Source organism: Mustela nivalis (assembly GCF_964662115.1).
Source record: "Mustela nivalis genome assembly, contig: HAP1_SCAFFOLD_1141, whole genome shotgun sequence".
Classification (NCBI taxonomy): Eukaryota; Metazoa; Chordata; class Mammalia; order Carnivora; family Mustelidae; genus Mustela; species Mustela nivalis.
The window spans coordinates 11312-23604 of NW_028135523.1; the positions used below are offsets into that span (position 1 = coordinate 11312).

The 12293-nt window shown below is 40.5% G+C and overlaps 1 protein-coding gene across 1 annotated transcript; it reads left to right on the top strand.

Annotated features, from left to right (window-relative positions):
- The first annotated feature begins 3318 nt into the window (after window positions 1-3318).
- LOC309857722 (uncharacterized protein) lies at window positions 3319-10614 on the top strand. Its single transcript, XM_082750445.1, has 2 exons — window positions 3319-5286; window positions 10508-10614. The coding sequence occupies exon 1, from the start codon at window positions 3855-3857 to the stop codon at window positions 4704-4706; it is 852 nt and encodes a 283-aa protein (XP_082606571.1). The 5' UTR covers window positions 3319-3854; the 3' UTR covers window positions 4707-5286; window positions 10508-10614.
- Window positions 10615-12293: the final 1679 nt, after the last annotated feature.

A 12293-nucleotide genomic window follows, 5' to 3' on the forward strand; every position in this document is an offset into this window, starting at 1 on the left:
AATCAACAGGAAGAAGGAAAAGAGACACAGCAAGTACAGACCACACTTAAATGGACATATTATAAATATGATTGGCAGCTGCAGAACACAGATTTTTTTGACAGCATTTGGAAATGAGGCTGGAAATGCAAGTGAAATGGCATTACAGGGGACTCTTTTGTCCTGAAAGAGACTTGGGCTGCAGTTCTGTTGGTAACAGGGAATCACAGAAGGTTTTTGAGGAGTTTGGGAACTTTCAGAAGATTATTTTGGCAAAATTAGCAGGGTCCACATATGCCAAAGAGTGATGCTTCTCTTTGTCTAACTTTCTGACTTTTATTTGACATGATTGTATTGGCAATGCCCACTGTGTGACTCAGTTGGTGCATAAACCCCTCAGTTCACACATGAGTAAGCCAAATAATAACCATGTTGCTTCTTGGTGCTTGTTACCCTAATACAAACATACAGTCTCAAAGCAAACGAAATGTTACATTATTTCAATGCTGCCATGATATGAATACTCCCAGAGGAAGTTACAAGTAAACAAAACTTCTATTAATGAAAAGTAGTGATGGTAGAAATCAACATTGTATGAACTCTTGCCATATAAAATGAGAAAATGAGACCACGTATATATTTCCAAAATACCAATTCCTGATGTTTAACCTGCACAAAAACACTAGCTATGCCTAAATAATAAATCTTGCATGATAGGCCTGAAACTACTAGATTTTTCAAGAGTGCTTCTATAATGGTACAGAGGGTTTTTAATTTGCTCACTTTAGAAAACATTTTTAATGATTTCATCACATAAGAATAAATGCTCTTATGCTGATGCATAGTTTCAAACATGTTTCCCTCTTCCCACTAAATCCACTCAGAAAACAAGTTTACAACAGACAGACACCAAACTAGGGGGAAATCTTTGCTGTAAACATCATATAACATTCAAAGACCATACAGGAAAAACACTGGGGAGTGTTTATTTTGTTGTCATATGTGTGAATGCCACCTTACAAGGATTAATATGGGTTAAGAAAAAGAAATCTGTAATTTTGGGGGTTTGGGACTAGGAATTAATGTTAGAGAATTTTAAGTAAATTCTAACAAACTAATTTAAAAAGTATAAGAAACAAAAAGGGATAATATCTTGCTATTGTTGCCTCTGATCATTTTACAAAGAGACCCCCCCCACCCCCCGCCCCTGGACTTCTTCCTATTCCCTCCTTCCTTCTTTCCTTGTCCCTAAAAGGAAATAACTTTTTTTTGTGTCGGTATGTAGCCTTCCTGTTAACAGTACTATATGTTTACTTACTTAATATTTAATTTATCATTTCCTCTATGGATTGTGCATTCTAATCTTTCCTTACTCCAAGATCAAGAAGATATTCTCCTGTATTACATTCCAATATTTTTGAAAGTTCTATTTCTCTTTAATCTAGGTTCTTAATCTGTATGAAGTTTATGAGTAGAGGAAGGTCATGATCTAATTTTATTTTTTATATGAATTTTTTAATGAAATAAAGGATTAGCCACTGCTTTATAATCTGTAAACTCCTCAACAACACACTCCATATTTTGTTTTGTTTTTTCCACACTCCATGTTTTACCTGTATCCTCCTCAATATATTGCCTCAGTGGGCTTTGAACACTACTGGTACTTAATATATACATACATAGTTTGGATAACTGATACATTTTTCTATCCCCTATTGCTTAGAGGATATTCAAAGTTGTCCATCTAGATTAATCTAAGTTGTGCCTTAATATATCCCCCCCAACAGGAAATACCATCTTAATAGGATTAACTTGGTATAAGTACTGAATCATTCCAATTAAACTAAAGGATACTAATAACTTCCCTAACTTTGACCATTTTAAGAAAGCTTGTCTGGGGAAAAAAAAAAAAAAACAAAACAAAAAACAAAAAACAAAACCTATTTACCCTTCAAGTTAGGCTTGTCTTATTTTTTCATCTGGGGGGAGAAAAGCATGACAAAGCAGGACCCTGAATTAAAAACAAGTTTTAACCTATTTTTATAAGATTTTTAAGTCAACTATTTAAGTCAGAAGAAAACATATGCCAAACTCAATTTGATAAACATATTTTGAAGGTATCAATCTACAGATTAAGGCTCTTAATAAGGCCTAGTTACATTGATTTAGTTCTTGCCAAGACCTGCTTCTTTTCTCCTTTCTTTCACAAAAAAATCATCTGAAAGTGAGATATGTAACTGAACTGTAGTCAAAGGCAATGAATTGAAAACCAGGAAGGTAACTTTTACGAAGAAACATTCTAACATTCCTTCAAAAAAATTATTCCCTAATACATTTTTTTAAATGTCTCCTATAAAATTTTGAACTTTTCAAATAATTCCAGGAGCATTAGAATCACATAAGGGATGAACATTGGTGTGTTGTTGTTGTGTATTCTGGAGGATGTGGATCTGAGAGACCACAGTGAGGAGGTAAAACAGGCCAGAAGACCATGAAAATGCACAGGTAAATGTGAACAAAGGGAAATACAGTTGGTTTAAAAAATATTGGAAAGCAAAATCATTTTGTTTTCAAATACTATATGTAGATTAATCTTTTTACCAAGACTAAAAGAGGCACTCAGGTCAGAAAATGATGTCAGTGCTTTCACGTTTGTATTATTGACTTAAGTCTTTCACTTGAAATAGCTTCTCTCAAATGCTTCTTACATAGAACGCAGGCAAATTCCTCCCAGCCAAAAGCAAAAAACCGAACCAAACCCAAGAGTCTCCACTGCGAAGATGAAGCGCCATCAGGACATCCCACCTTCTGCTTTATCTTTAATGTAGCAACATACTTCTCATTGTTTCACTGAACAGCGCTTAGAGACCTTGAACTTCAAAATCATAAAACGTCTAGAGAAACTATCCCAGAACCTCAATTTGGAAGCGTTACCTATTCAAAAGCATTTGTCTCTTGAAGAGTTCATCCTTTTTAAAAAGAGATCAAAGTCAGCGATGAGTGAAAAAGAAAAAAGTAATTTAAAAAAAAAAAAGAAAGAAAAAGCAGCAGCAGCAGCAGCAGCTTATCCCTAAAACCATTACTATCTTAGTGCCTGGGGTTCCCTCTGTTCAAAATAAAACAAGGAAAAAAAATATATGATTCCCATTGTTGTCTTCTCTTAAAAATTGCTTCTCTTAAAATTAGCATTGGAAGTCCCCTGGGAAAATGAGAGTCAGATTCCCTATTTACCCCAGCCACGCCGTGCCTTCGAACGCTGCAAAAGCGAGATTCGAGATTCTTCTCTTCCTCTCACCCCCACCCCACCCCTCCTTTTTCTTTTAAAGGTATTCCCTTGGCTTCAACCCTGAGCCTCCTCCTGGGCGGGTGGCGCTCGGCTGCTGAGCGAGTGTCTGTCGCGCGAGTCCGGGAGCAGCGCCCTGGGTGACGGCAGGCGGAGGTCCCTGCAGCCGCCAGGCCAGCGCGCGACTAATTACAGGAGATTCTTGGGTCCTCAGAGAAAACCTTTCTTTACCAAAGCAACTCAGTGCCTCGCCTCACCATCCCTACCCTCCCTCCGCACCGCTCCCCGATACACACACACACACACACACACACACACACACACACACACGAAATAAAGTGAGACGGGCGGGGGAGTGAGAGCCCAGAAAGGGAACTGAGAAGAAAAGCGCCTGTGACACAAAATGGAGAAAGAGGAACCGAGAGGGGAAAGAAAAGAGGGAAAAGCGGGGGGGAAGGAGGTTAGGAATAAGAAAAGGAAACGCGCGGTGGGGTCGGCCATACGGGGAGGACAGCCCGGGCGCGTCACGTTGAAGGACTAGCGGGGGAGATGCACGAAGTGAGAGGCAGAGGAGGAAAGAAAGACGTTCTCGATGCCGAGGCTCCATTTTCAGCAGCGCCATATTCGCTTTTCCTTTCGCCGCTTTTTGTTGGGTTTTGTTTGCAGTCGGTGGACAGGCGCCAGCACATTTCTGCAGCTTCAGCAGCTTTGGTCCGACAGATGGGGAGGGACGGAGGGCCCGGGCGGGGACGAGCGAGCGTCCTCGTCCCCGACCTGGCGCGGCCCCCTCCCCGGCGGGGACCTCCCGCGCACCTCCCGCCCCCGCGCCTCCGGGCCGCGCGTCGGCCTCCCGCTCCGCTCAGCCCGGGAGGGAACACCCGCCGGGGCCCCGCCGCAGCCCCCGTGCCGCCCGAGCCCTCCAGTTCTGCCCACGGTGGTGGCCGCGGGCGCGTGCTGCTGCGCGGTCGGCGGACCGAGAAGCGTCGAAGAAAGACACCGAAAAAGACACGCTAAACCCTTGGGGAGGAGGCGGGGGGCGCTCGCTGGGGGAGCAGCGAGGAGGGAGCCCGACAAAACAGCGCCTTCCTCGAGGGACCTGGCGGCCAGGACCGCACTCCGCCCGCGGGGCCACCTCCACCTGCGCGGCGCGGCGGGGGCGGCTGGGCCTCGGTTCGCGCGCTTGCGCCGAGGCCGCGTCCCCGGGCCCTGGGAGCCCTGGCTGCCGGACGCGGCGCCTGATCCAGGCCGCCAGGCCTCGCGCGGCCGCCGGAAGGACGTCGGAGGTCGGGGCCCGACTGGAGCTCCGGGCGGGACCGGAGGGAACGACTGGCCCGTGCCGGCCTCGGAGCGCCGGTCCAGGAGGCGGCCCCGGGGCACGGGCTTCGTGGTGCGATTCCCGGGGATTGTAGGTGCGGCCAAAGCCTCGAAGCTCCTTCGGGGTTAAGTTCTGGAGCAATTGAAGGCGGTTCCAGAAACAAAGTCAGGTCTTGTCACCCCCGACCCCAGCTGCTGGTGTCCGTCGACTTAGATCTCGGTCCGTGGCACGAGTGGCAAAGGCACCCGAAGTACATTGTCTTCGCACCCTCCTCCTTTCGCTTCACTAGCACTTGACATTGTCCTTCGCTCGAAGTTAGGTCCCAGCTGGCGCTAGAGAAGCCCCTAGGTTCACGGCGTCCGCACCCCAGCCTCCGGGGCCGCTGCCCGCGCCACCCCCGAGCCTCTGAGGGCCCTGCGGGCGGGAGGAGGACGCCGGCGCGGGGAGGAGGTCCCGGGGCAGCGGCCCGTCTGGGCCGGGCTCCTCGCACTGACCCGCATAGGGCGGCCTCAGGGAGGCAGGCATCCACGCGGGACCCCCGCGCCGTCGGGTTCCGCACCACCCCGCGCTTCAGGCCCGGACCGCAGCCTCCCGCTTCCCGGCGCCTTCACTTTGTCGCGCGGAGGTGTTGGTGGCTTGAGGAAGCGACAGACTCTTCTGTTTGGTGGAGTGCCGCAAGTCCCGGCGGAGACCCGGGATCACCGCAATGGTAACCGCACCCCACGATGTCCCTGGGCCTGTAGCTCAGCGCTTTGCTGGCGTCGCACCTATAAGGAGACGGCTTCACTCTTGTTTCTACCCGAGCGCTGCGTCCTCCTTTCCTGGCCAGCTCTGAAAACAGAGCGCTGTGTCTGCCACCGGTCCCCAGAGCACAGGGATAACCCCAGACCCCGCAGCCGCCCCAGACTTAGCGCCTTAGATGGTCCCCTGCTGCCGGCCATCCCGCCCTCGAACCCAGTCACTCTGAGTGCCACCGATGGCGCATGCCCACTTGAGGGTCTACTTTGGACATTATAACCGAGCTCTTTTATTACTATGGCTGTGTTAACCGGCCTTTAAATTTTGGGATAACATTTAAGTTATTATCGACAGTTGATTATTTATATGTCTGGTTTTCAGACGACAGGTTTACACAAAGAAAATATATCTGTCCCAAACATCAAACAAACAAAAACAGATTTCTTTTATTCTTCTATTAGAAAAGTTGCATTAAAATGCAAGTGTCAAGTCACTTTAGTATTATACTGTTTTCCCTAAGGAGAGCTGGATGACTAAGCTCAAACATTAGGCTTGACATCCTTAGTTAAGGTGATTTTTTCCGTGTGTGTGTGTGTGTGTGTGTGTGTAAAATGCTAACATCAAAACTTCAAATTCAAATAGCTATGTGATGGTTTTAGAACATTCCATAAAATTAAGAAGTAAAAATATTGACAGGCTACAGGCCTAGCTCACAGATAACACTACAACTTCTGTTTCTGAGACAGATAAAAAGAGTTATGGGACATTTTTTAAATGTTCATATTCATAGTCAGGAATAGACATTTATCATTTCATGATATATGAAATTTTAAACTGAGCATTACCTATAAGACTCAGGTTTATATTATATTTCTTGTATATACTCAACAGTCTTTTGTGTTTCCTCTTTCATGAAAAAGCTTTTTAGTCACCAGTTTTCTTTTAATTTAGTCATGAACTTTCTCTTTTTTTTAAAGTACAAACCCTAAAGCCATTTAGAAAAGGATATTTACTGCAGCTGGATGAAAGGGCAAATGCAGTTTAAAATTAGTTCCTTTCTCATCTCTCAAGTATCACTTCCTTCAGAAATAAAAGTTGGAAGTTGTAATTTGTAATTACAACTATCCGCTCTTACATCTAACCATTGAAAGCAACTGATTAGGTATTAAGGCCTACTCTTTAAAAAAATCATTGCAAAGCATTTATTAAACTCTTAAGAGAAACTAGGGTTTCTTTTCATAAATCCCCCGAACTGATTAATTGCCTTGTAGGACAAAGATCATCATTGAATGTATCCCACTTCCAGCAATTCATGTGTTAAATAGTGCAAGGTAGTATGCAATTTAAGAAGAAAAATCAGATCATCTCTATTTGACAGACTTACCATGTAAAAGGTGTCATACAATCCTTCTTAGACTTAAAAGAAGAGGCAGAATTTTAAGTAGAGCTCTTATATTTTGTTCAAAATCCATTTTAGAAAGATAAGGTAATACAAATTACCTGCAGAGCAAATTTATGGCAAAATGTCTCTTTAAAATGTTCAGTTTGGGATAATCAACTTGTACACATACAATCTTTATGAAACTATACTGGTAATTTTTGTTAACATTACTTATTGAGCTGCTTTTTTAAATCTTAATATAGGCAATTTATTGAATACTGTTAAGGCATTTCTTTATATTTAGAATTGCCTGCTTTGTAATATCATAAATCCTAATTGCTCCAACCCACTGAAATATCTTATACCAACTGTCTTTTAGATGGTCCCTATTTGTATTATAACTACCTCTAATTTTAAAAATGTGTAATTTTTACATTTTGGAGTAACTTTTTTTTTAGTGCCAGCTATTGTCATATGGAATTAGCATATGGAGTACATGCAGGTATTTTACACTGTTAGGGCCCAAATTTAAGTGCCTGAAATAAGGTTTGCAGAGGGTGGGCCTGGGAAAAGATTATTTTAAATAAATAAATAAATAAACAAACAACTGAAATAAGGCATATACAATGACAGGAAGCAGCAAAGAAAAGAACTTCATTTTGTTATAATTCTACTGGCATTTTAAGAACATTTAATTAAAAACATAAAGCAAATTCCCAGTTTGTCACAACCTTGTTTTTGTACTAAAATACTAAAAAGTAATATAATTTACATTCTCTAGTTACCCCTTTCTGATCCTTTGCTTTACAAAAGAATCTTCTGGTTATGCCTACTAGATAACAAGCATGATCAAACACTTAGATAATGAAACAAAATGAAAATTTTTAAATTATTTTCCTTTTTAATGTTTGATATGGATCCTTGTTTAATGAAAAATTATATAGCTCAAAATTTTTAACAATTTTAAACCTAAACTTAAGATGAAAACTTGCATTCATTTATCAAATGTATAGAATTTATTGAGGTCTAAGATGACCTGAGCAATTAATGTGTGAAAAATAAATATTGAAAGGCAGGAAGTTCAAAGGTTATAATTCGATTTTAACTGGGAATTTAGGACTAGTGTTCTTTTTTATTTTAATATTAACTTCTGCTTTAGGAAGGCTCTGTATGATACCACAAATGCTTAAAAAAAAAAAAAAAAAAAAAGGTGTGTAGTACCAGGAGTGTTTGGAGGTATAAAAGGGAGTTATGGAATTAATTTTATACCTTCTTTAGCTACATGTTTGCTTGAAAACACTTTTTGTTTGTTTTCAGGTAAATATTTGACAATATATTCAATGCTTCAGACAATTTCTCAGATAACTGTAAAGATTGAAACATAAAAGAGCAAAAGAATACTGACTGACAAAATTTTATATTCTTTATGTCACAAATAAAAATTGCATTTAAGCCATTGATCTTAAGTACATTCAAATTCTACAAAGTAATGCAGAAAAATTGCACAGTTTACCAAATACAAAATTATTACTACAACAAATGCAATATTTTTTAAGTCTTTTCAGTGGCTTTTGTACATTTTGGTATATTGTTTAAAATTATTTGTTATAGTACAAGTGTTCTGAATTGTATTTTTTTTAAACCTATAGAATAGCCAGCTGATTTTTGTACATTAGGAATAATAAGAAACTACTAGAATTCTTGGTTACTAACAAGGGTCTAAGCACAATGATAACAGAATTTCATAAATCAATTATATGCTCCATTTGATGAGTATAAAGCATAATTAACTTACTTGACACCAACACAAACAATGTTTTGTTTCTTCACAGAACAGGCTATGAGCTGTTTCCAATTATTGCACTGAAATGCTGTCCTCTAAAATTAACAAATGAATGAACATTTGCATATTGTACATTGTACTGAAGACAACCTAGAGTAGAGCTATCCAATTGTTTTTCTAATTATATTTTGCCTACTTACATAATTTATTTTCCATGGAGGAACTAGTGATTACCTAATTATTTTTTAACTAAGTAACTTGGTGAAAAAACTCCAAAAGTAATATATTATTCTTATGAACAATGTTAAGATAAAATTAATCATTTAAACTGGCATCTGGAGATTGTGATTTTAATTCTTAATTTAGAATATTGAGCAAAAAATATATTAGTTATGTCATTCCTTTTATCATGCCCTCCCTTACAATTATACAGGAAAAATAGAAACAAGTATATAGATAATTAAAATAAGTATTTTCTGGTTATGTAAAAGAAAGGAGAGTCTTATGGGAAGGGAGATTAGTGCAGAATTCTTGCCTGCCTTTCTCCCGGGTAGTCTAAGCAAATTGCTACTTGGTACAACTTCAAGGGCAACAGCAAGAGACGCATCTTTCTCAAATGCTTCTGTTACCCGTTTACTGATGCCTTCAACATCTTTATAATTTAGAAGTTAGAACCTAGGTAAAATCCAAGTACTACTGAGAAAACTCATATTCTCAGCTGTTATCAATTATTTATACCTTTGAACGAGTGTCAGAGCAGCAAGTATTGGTGGAAGGGAGAGAAAGTTGTAGGACATGAACAATGGATAGGAATGAGAAGAGAACTTGGGGATGTGGGAAGGAACAGAGAACAGGCTGAGGGTGAGAATTGTTGAGGGACAGAGGCACATGTTCTTGTCCCCAGTTTGGCCTAGTCAAAAGTAACTGACTAGGCAACACTCCATTTAACATTAGCATTGAGTGATCTATAACCTATTTCATCTTATACTATTCCTTATATCTGAGCAATTAAATTATCAGTGCAAGGTGTAATGGAAAAAGAATGAATTAGAGATTTCAGGTGCAAATTTGACTTGAATGTGAAATGCTCAGATCATTAAAGTCAGGTCTATAAAATAGAAAGTGAAATATTAGTTATGTTATGTATTTGACAACCAGATAATTTCTCTGTCTACATAAATCAAAGTAACTAGATGATTGCCAAATTTCAGCTTTCCTGTGAGCTGTATTAATAAATATCATGACTAAAGACAGTCTCTTACATCACTTTCATAGTAGATTTTAGGTGGTATTTTTTTTTTCCTAGCTGGTTATATTAATGATGATTTCCATACTGTGAGGAAATTATAACAATTGTTAGTTCAAAATTAACTAAGATGGGGCACCTGGGTGGCTCAGTGAATTAAGCCTCTGCCTTCAGCTCAGATCATGATCTCAGGGTCCTGGGACTGAGCCTGGCATTGGGCTCTCTGCCTGCCTCTCTGCCTACTTGTGAGCTCTCCCTCTCTGTCAAATAAATAAATAAAATCTTTTAAAAAAATTAACTAAGGTAACCAAACTATCATGTAATGGTTCAGTTGTTTCAAACATAAACCAGACTCTAATTTTTTTTTTGAACAAACTGTTTCTGACCTATTTTCTATCCTAAAAGCAGTATTTGTGAGTTTTCAGGAAACAAATGAAGGTTAATAGATCATCAGTATTAAGTTTAACTTCATAATTTTTTTAAAAGATTTTATTTATGTATTTGAGAGAGAGCACAAACGGGGAGGAGCAGAGGGCAAGGGAGAAGTAAACTCTTGGCTGAGCGGAGAGCCAGACGTGGGTCTCGATCCCAGGACTCTGGGATCATGACCTGAGCTGAAGGCAGACCCTTAACCAACTGAGCCACCCAGGTGCCCCCTAACTTCATAATTTAAAGTAAAAAAAGGAATTGTGTGTTAAAATGCTAATGGCCTAAATGTGATGTGTATGTATGTTCTTCGTTCTTTTTTTTTTTTTTTAAGATTTTATTTATTTATTTGACAGAGAGAGATCACAAGTAGGCAGAGAGGCAGGCAGAGAGAGAGGAAAGGAAGCAGTCTCCCCGCTGAGCAGAGAGCCCGATGCGGGACTCAATTCCAGGACCCTGAGATCATGACCTGAGCTAAAGGCAGAGGCCCAACCCACTGAGCCACCCAGGCACCTCATGTTCTTTGTTCTTAAATACTGGACAAATATTGTTGAATTCACCTAAACCAAAAATTTTGAAATATAATTTCTAGTCAATTTGCTTATCCATAATTGATTTTTCTGGTTTTCAGTTCAATAACTTATCAATGATCAAAGATATGTTTCAGCAAATTAACTCTTTGTAAGTTTAAACAACTGAAAATCATTTCTCAATGGTACCATGCTTCTTAACACTAATTCAAGAGATTTGGAGATATGCTGCTGATTTGGGAAGCTGAGTCATGCTGATTTGCGAAGGAATTGTTTAGCTTGACTCTTGTCTCTGATGAAGGCAGATACACCTTCAGATATGCTAGATTCAGGCATATAAGGATTCCAGCTGTTAACCTGCTTCCCGAGTCCAGTTCCATAGCCTGTGTCTCCTCCCTTACCGGACTTGATTCTGGCTTCTTACTTTATGGTTGCAGGCTGAATTTTTTCTCCTGTATTCCTAAATTTGACTTGGCTCACCTGCATTTTAAGCATACTTTCTCAGTGTTTATCTGCTTTTAAAAAGATCCTATCTGTGTCTCTGATCATAGCTTACACCTCCCAGGAAAAGCTAACACAGTGGCTCAGCCACGCAGTCAATGCTCTATTTCCCAGTAGCATGACCACCCGATCACTTGCCCTTCAGTAAGAATAGGGACCTGTCAGTCATCTGCTGATGGGGTTTCCTTCTCAGCTGTGCTGGCTCTCAGACGTCTAGAGCTACATGCTCCATCCGAACAGCCCAGGAAAATTCTCACCTTTGCAACAGTACACAGTTGGCTAGGGTTTCTCTCAATGTCCTATATTAACTAGATCAATGAGTAATTTTATTTTAGTCTGTTGGTTGCCAAAAATGATCTTCTGCCAGTTTTATCTGAGAGCCTGCTAATTAGTCCCATCTTCATTTAAAGGGAATAGAGGAACTGCCCCCATTACCTGCATTGTCTTAGTGCTGGGCCAGCACCAGTGATGGCTGGATACTAGTCTTCTTAGAACTAGACCTCCAGATACGGAGCATGACAAATATGGAGGCCTTGAGCAAGGCCTCGGCCTCCCTAGCCTCATCTTGAGCTACATGCTTAAAAACAAGAGAACATCATGACTCTGATTTACTAGTATCAGATCCCCAAATCCTGGGCCACTGCCTTTGTTTGGCCCTGTGACAACTTGTGCTAAATCCCAGCACATCTGCAAAGCATTCCCTACCAGCAGTGTAAGTGTGGGGAGCCCAAGCCAGATTACGTTGTGTGTAGAAGGTGAAATAAATGTTAGTGACTTAATTTATCAGGTTGTCTGCAACATAGTTCTCTTGGTTTTTACTATACGCAACTACTTCTCTTTAGGATTCTGACATTAAAAAAAAAAAAATGGGGTAATGAGTATTCTACTTCCTTGAAGATTTGGTTTGGTTTCTTATTCCCAGATGTGGCAGCTTTACTGAACTTAACTGCAGGTTGGTGAAGACCTATCCAAAGTTTCTTGGTCTACTTTTCTAACATACAATGTTATTTCATTTATTCCTCATCATAAGTTTATGAGGAAGGTACTGTTAAACCGATTCTACAGAAATGCAAGAGCTCAGTTAATGTAACAACTCACCTTTAGTCAACCA